At 33.1% G+C, this 7,301-nt stretch overlaps 2 protein-coding genes across 2 annotated transcripts; one reads left to right on the forward strand and one right to left on the reverse strand.

Moving 5' to 3' along the window:
• The first annotated feature begins 1,729 nt into the window (after positions 1 to 1,729).
• LOC116009036 (protein LIGHT-DEPENDENT SHORT HYPOCOTYLS 10-like) lies at positions 1,730 to 4,475 on the forward strand. The gene is made up of 2 exons (XM_031248728.1): positions 1,730 to 2,441; positions 4,022 to 4,475. The coding sequence occupies exon 1, from the start codon at positions 1,874 to 1,876 to the stop codon at positions 2,417 to 2,419; it is 546 nt and encodes a 181-aa protein (XP_031104588.1). The 5' UTR covers positions 1,730 to 1,873; the 3' UTR covers positions 2,420 to 2,441; positions 4,022 to 4,475.
• Positions 4,476 to 5,566: 1,091 nt separating this feature from the next.
• On the reverse strand, positions 5,567 to 6,504 carry LOC116004441 (GPI-anchored protein LLG1-like). Its single transcript, XM_031244499.1, has 3 exons — positions 6,367 to 6,504; positions 6,187 to 6,240; positions 5,567 to 6,107 (listed from the first exon to the last, which is right to left on the reverse strand). Exons 1-3 carry the CDS (start codon positions 6,440 to 6,442, stop codon positions 5,851 to 5,853), a joined length of 387 nt encoding a protein of 128 aa, XP_031100359.1. The 5' UTR covers positions 6,443 to 6,504; the 3' UTR covers positions 5,567 to 5,850.
• Positions 6,505 to 7,301: the final 797 nt, after the last annotated feature.

The following is a 7,301-nucleotide window of genomic DNA, read 5'->3' on the forward strand; positions in this document are numbered from 1 at the left end:
TTGAATCTCATTATATATGTATATTAGTTATAATATGCGTATTGCAAAATTTAATTAATGTCTAATATGAAAATTAAATAAATAAATAATTAATTAATATTATTGTTAAATATGAAATTTAATCAGCATCAAATAAATTCATTATTTTTAATATAATTAAAATTAGTACTTTCAATTTTTAATAAAAGTAGTATTAAAAATGTGTGGTGTTGTAGATAGTTATAATCCAAAATAAAAATCATCTTCTAACAATTTTCACATTAAAATAAATTAAGTTTTCTTAATGTGATATTGATGACCATTGATGAGTTAGTAATCTTTACTTATTTTTTGTTAAAAGTAATATGATTGTAATGAACTTACTGATGTTGTCGACAATTAATTACAGATTTATGCAATGAAGTTATAATACAAATTTATAAATAATATTCTGGTTGTGTATATAATTGAGACATCAATTGTCATTATATATGAACTATTCATCTTTCAAAGTCTCATTAGTATTTTAAAATAGGAATAGCATTTATTTTTTTAAAACCAAACATCCTAACTTATATTAAATCATCAAACTTATAGGAATAGCATTTGATTCATGTAATATAAGATTGTCTATGTTTAGGCGGTCAATGAGGAGAATAGCCATTTGTTGGGCATCTTTGAGTACTATGTTAATGGCACGAATCACCTCCTCCGAATAAATCAAAATGTACAAATTATCAGCATGGATCAACATATTTTATATTTGCATTAGAATCTTATCAACATTGACTCTTTTGTAATTTTTTTGTGTATGTATATATACACACTCCATAATAAATTCATTTATCGAATACTGTCCTGTTAATTTTTTCCGAAAACAATTTAAATGGATGGATTTGGACGTATTATATTCGTGTGAGCTCCGAACATATCACACTTGGCGGTTTGTTGAATTTTACAGTTCCGATCAAAAGTCGGCACTACACCATTACGTTTCACAGTCGTCTTTCACTCCATTGTAAGCTTGAATTGTTGCATAATAATAGATGAAATACATGTATTGCCCAGGGAACTGTGAGAGTAGAGCGTTATGTTTTTCTCTCTTCAATCAACCATTGTAGGCTTGTGGCATAATAAGATGAAGTTCATGTTTGGTAACATATTTAGCTTATCCATTAATTTTAATTTATTTGACCACTATTAACTGTTTGACTTGGTTAAACCATCCATATGAGTGTTTGATTAATTAGTTTTTTTGTAATGGCTTATTGCTCTAAAATGTTAAAATTCAAAAAGTTGCTCAAAACAATTTTTTTGAATCAGTAAAAGTCATTTTGCATATAATCAGTTATTAGTGCTAACAACTCATTTATCAAACAATTTTCTGTAATCAACTAATCAAACTGATCCACTTTTATACAATCAACTAATGTTATCAATCAAACTCACTCAGCTAACAACTGGTTACCAAACATAGAAATGTTTTTCTCTCTTCACATGCAATTATTATATATATATATATATATATATATATATATATATATATATTCTATATTCTACTAGTAGCATTTTAAGGAAACGTAGAGTTAATGGTAACATAAACAAATTTGAGAGAGAATGAATACATCAAGCAAAAGGGAAACAGAAAGCAACATCTTGTGGCCCATTCCTTGTCAACTCAACAGCTGCTTTGATGTGATCTCAGATCATTTTCTTCTCCTTAACCTTAAATTCCTTGCACCTTCTTCTTTCTCATCTGATCCCTAAGCTATTTTAGCCCTACCCATCTCATTTAAATTTCTGCCTAAAACAACCATATACTAATATATAATATAATAAAGTTCCCATCAATACATCCCTTTTTAATTTATATTCATTGAGTTCTCAATTTTTCATGTCGATTGATAGAGGGAAAGATTTCAGTGTCACCGAGGGCTCGTCTAGATCCCCGGGCGGGCACGGTCAGCCCCTGACCCCTAGCCGATACGAGTCCCAAAAGCGTCGGGACTGGAACACGTTCGGGCAGTACCTAAAGAACCACCGGCCGCCGGTGCCGTTGTCGCAGTGCAACAGCCACCACGTGCTGGAGTTCCTGCGGTACCTAGACCAGTTCGGGAAGACTAAGGTTCACTTACAAGGTTGTATCTTCTACGGGCAACCGGAGCCGCCGGCTCCGTGCACCTGCCCGCTCCGGCAGGCGTGGGGCAGCCTCGACGCCCTCATCGGCCGGCTCCGCGCCGCCTACGAGGAGAACGGCGGATCGCCGGAGACCAACCCCTTCGCCAGCGGCGCAATCCGGGTGTATCTCCGGGAAGTCAAGGAATGCCAGGCTAAGGCTCGTGGCATCCCTTACAAGAAGAAGAAAAAGAAGGCGGCTAGTCCCGGGAAGAGCGACGAGGATTCCACTACTCACGCTTCCATTCCTTTCGCGTTTTCTTGATCCAAACATACATATATAAATGGTAGGTCTGCCTATATATATTTTCATCTAACTATGTTTATTGTTTTCCTAGGATATTATTAAAGTCCCACAAATACGATAATAACTGACACCTAATCTCTTCGTCCAGTCACTGGCCATCCCACTCAATGGATACTGACTTATTATGATTTATCCATCCACAATCTTGTCAGGTTGGGGTTTGGAAGTTGTTGGTGCTGGGTTAGGGATTTGGATTTCGTGGGCAGGATAAAAGAAAAATTAGATTTAAACTTTGTGAAGATGACAACATTATTTGAAAACATTTTTATCTTAAAAACCCTAGCTATCTGCTTGATCAAACTCATACTAGCTATCAGTTGTCCTAAATCTTCTATAAGACTTTTTTGATACATCTAAAGACATGAGATTTGTCGGATCCAACCTAATCCTCTACGTGGACCTTTTGGGTATCCAGAAATCTGAAATTAAGCATGAAATTCTATCATTATATTATATGTATTTTTAAGAAGATTTTCAGTTCATTTTTTGTATATTAACAAATTTGTTTTCTCACATAATTATATCTAAATCTTAAAAATAGACATATTCTAGCAAATCAGTATTTGTTATCAGTTTATTAGCCTTAAGAAATATATATAAAAATAATATAATCTTAATTCCCAATAATTAACATGATTGAGTGTTTCGTGCCCCCACTGATAGCCATTTGAGGTAGCTAGCTGACACTTTTGCATGCGTTTGCATATGCACTCGATCAATCAAACATTTAATCAAACCCCATTAATTAATTAACTTAATTTCCACTGTATTTCTTCTCCCTCTGAGGTTAAAACCTGATACAAGACTCCAAAAGTCCAAATAAGATATCCTATCTGATCTGTTAAGGGGAAAAGAAGATGACAGAGATGACTGGAAGTTTCATGCAAATTTACTTTTGATGGTTTCTTTTAGTATCCTCATTTCAAATCTGTCGTGGAAGATAATGGACTAGGTGATGATACCGTTTGTTTTTACTAGGCTAAAAAAGCTATGTTTGCCATGTTTGTCATTTCTTGCTGCACTGGCTTAATTTGCGGTTGCTTCCAATGGGTTTTGAAAAAGGGATTCTACTACACGACGGCACAGATAGATCAGTCTTTATGATGTGTCTGATTCGGTGATGACTAATAAGAAATTTTCTCTCTTTACACCTTTTAGTATAAGTTGGTTGTCGGTTGGTAGGCCAATCAGTATTATTATTCTAAAAGATATAATTACAAAAATATCATTATGTTTTATACTGGAGTAACATAAACATAAAATTAGCCTGAGTTTTCCTTAATAATATACTGAACCCTTCTTGTTCTTGATGACCTAGCTTGTCTAAAATATAGCACTAAGAATAATGCTAGTTACACCAAATTACACTTTAACTCGTGTAATTTTATACGACTAAATCTTAACATTTGTCAAAAAATTAGTAGAAACAATAGATTCTATCAGTGCATGTAACTTAACTTTTGATTTGTTCTTTTGAGTAAATACGACACTAAAATTAAATCTTGTATTGAATTATTTGGTAAAAGTTAAATTAAATTATTAAGTTTGTGTTGGTTGCAGGGTTGTAATAAACTTGCTCCACATGATCTTCCCAAGCATGCAATATATGTAAAGGTAAAGGGATTGAATGGACAAAATTTGTGGCGATTCATTCATCCTTAATTTGAGCCTTTTTTTTTTCCTTACTGCGAGCTGAGTATATAGCAGTAAGCATAATTATATTGGGAGTGTACGTTTTCCACCCTTTTTTCCTCCATCCATTGTTTAACTTGTTAAGGTTGTTAAACTACATATATATGTCGTACTATATCCCCATCTTCTTGTATGTATAACTCCAACATCATCGTATTGTTTACAAGTGAACAAGTGTTTTTTCCGGGCAGTATATTGCATGCATGGATGGATGCCCTGGATTCCCTTGTTTGCTTTGTGTATATTCAATTCGGATTATATATATATGGTTGTTTGTAATAAGTTTTTGTCATAATAATATTATATTGTGAGTTTCCTGATAGCTGATTGTGTTAGTTTTTTTCTACTTGAATTGATAGTATTAACGATTGATATAAAAATGTATAGTAAATTAGCTATTTGGTAAATTAGAATTTACCAAATAGCTCATTCAGAATCCTACTAATTATGGTATAAGTAGAATTTATTAAATCCTCTATATGAAATCAGAACAGAAGCCTGATAAGAGGAGAAAGGCAGTAACGTAACAGTCACTTTAGGAGAACAAATTAACAATAATCCAATAAGTATCATAAAGAGTGATGAACCCCTAGCTATATAAGCATCGCATAATCAAATTGCTTTGGGTCGGTTACCCATGTCAGTAATTGAGGATTATACAATTCGAAAAATTTCAAATTTACCTCAAATTAAAAATGAATAAACTATTGATTAAACAAAATTACCAATTACTAAGCTCAGTTTGGGTCTAAAAAATGATATAACTTCGTTACACCCACGTTATATTGCATTGTGAACTCTTATACAAAAATTTTATACCTTCACAGTTTCTGTACATATAAATAAAATAATTGACCTTCACAGTTTCTATACATATAAATAAAATAATTGTTGACACATAATATAATGTGTCAATGACAGATACATATAATGTGTCAACTACAAATACATATAATATGTCAATTACAAATACATATAATGTGATACAGAATTTAAAAATTAATTTTGTACCAGGGTCTTTACAATGCAAGGTATATTATGGTCCATGGTATAATTTGCCATAAGAAATACATACTCATTAATTAATCTGTTCAAAAAATATACATGTCCACTTTCACCATCACAAAAAGAAGACCGAAAAAAGTAAAAGCAAAGCCAAGAAAAATCAGAAAAGTGACAAAAAGAAAAAGAACGAAAATTGGGAAAGAACCCAAAAATTAAATAAATAAATAAATAAATAAAACACGAAGAGAGATTGATGGAGTTGAAAAGATGAAACCAAGAAGAAAGATTAAAAATAAAGAATACAAACAATCCCTAGCTAGAGGGGGCAAATTATACTGTGAACTGCTTACATGTCCTACATTGTCCATATATATTATCACACATATGTTATAATGTTATGTTCAAATATAAACGCGAAGAAAGTGTTATATTGATTCTTGAATAACATATATTTTATTTGAAGTATCCACCCTGAGAGGCAGGAAATATGGAGACTACATTTGAGGAGTAGATTATAATTAAGGCTAAGCCCGTGAAAACAGGTACAATTATATATGTCCAGTACAAAATTTGTATGCAATCAAAATGTTAGGCAGGCTTCTATATATTCCAAATTTTGTACAGGCCAGTGCAAACGGAACAACGAGAATTCAACCCCTGCCTTTTCCGCTTGCATTTTTTTTTTTCATATATTAATATCCTTCACAGTCAAGGCCGTGCTCGCCTTCCTTACAGAGGTAGTTGAAAAGCCCAACAGGATAATTGCCTTTGAGACGGAGATTCTGGAATAATTGAGTGCCGCAAGTGGCGGCATTCTGGTTAAGTTGATCCCTGTATTTGCAGGTTAATTTCTTAAGTGATGTGCAGCATGGCTTGGCGCTGGGATGGCTACGTTCGCACTGGCTCGTAACTATTGTGTAGTTTATGTTCTTCACGTCAAATGGACAACCTGTATGTAGGCCGAAAATGATGGAAATTATATTCGCAAAAGCAGTAGATGTTCTGTTCATGTATGCTATATTTCTTACCGTTGTCAGGAAGAAGGGAACGCCCTTTCACTACTGAAGTCTCCAGCCTATCATCTGTGCGTTCATGCATCAAAAACAGATCAGGGAAAAAATGTTTCAAGTGCATGCATGGATTGATTGTTGAACATATATGATCGATATGGTAACGCAAATTAATGAAATGAAAGAGATATTACATACAATCTATGAATGAAGGGGTGGCAATGCCAAGAAGAAGGAAGAAGAGAAGCAAAACGAAAGATATTCTCAACCCCATTTCCTTATTTCCTTCTCTTCTTTATTAATCTTTTCTTTCTTTATTCGTAAATGAAATGCTTTCTTGGGTTGCCTTTTCTCATTCCAAAATGGCAACACCCTCTTATTTATTCCTCATCTCAAACTAACAAACTCCCTAAAGATATGAGGAAGACACGGAGAAATTATTAAAGAGTAGTGGCTGAAAAATTAAGCAATTCCAAGCCCCTAATTGGCTAATTATATTTATATACCAATTCAAAATCATTTTGCCATTTTTATGTTTTTTTTTTATCACCTATTAATACTTCATAGCTATTAATAATATGAAACGATATTTGAGTTTTTTGCTGGAATACCTTCAAACGGTTGAACATTGCATTAGAAATGCTCCAAGTGCTATCAATCGAGCATAATAAAGTTCAACACATCATCGTAGTTTGCCTACAAATCTACAATATAATGCCGTATGAACATAATTACCCCACAAAATCAATAAGATATATCAAGGTCAAATCAACTAATATAGCCGCTCCGGCCAACACAAAGATCGATTTACAATAACATTTTCAATTTGTTGCTGGCAAATGGATGCTTTCTAACTCCCGATTACATTCATGGTTGTCGCTAACAGGAGTAAAATTTTCAACCAACTCAATTCTGTAGGAGAATAAAGATTGACTAAACTATAAATATTCTTGTAGGCCGGATGATGACGTAATTCCTGAATATTATTAAAGATAGGAATCCAAAAGACATAAATACAAGGAGGAGTCCTATCTAGACTATACAATGCTAGAGTCCAATATATAACATAGTACAATACAAGAGTAGATATATAATCTTAATAGGCCGTAGGGGTATTATTCTTGCTCACAAAA

The sequence above is a fragment of the Ipomoea triloba genome, chromosome 2, assembly GCF_003576645.1.
Source record: "Ipomoea triloba cultivar NCNSP0323 chromosome 2, ASM357664v1".
Classification (NCBI taxonomy): Eukaryota; Viridiplantae; Streptophyta; class Magnoliopsida; order Solanales; family Convolvulaceae; genus Ipomoea; species Ipomoea triloba.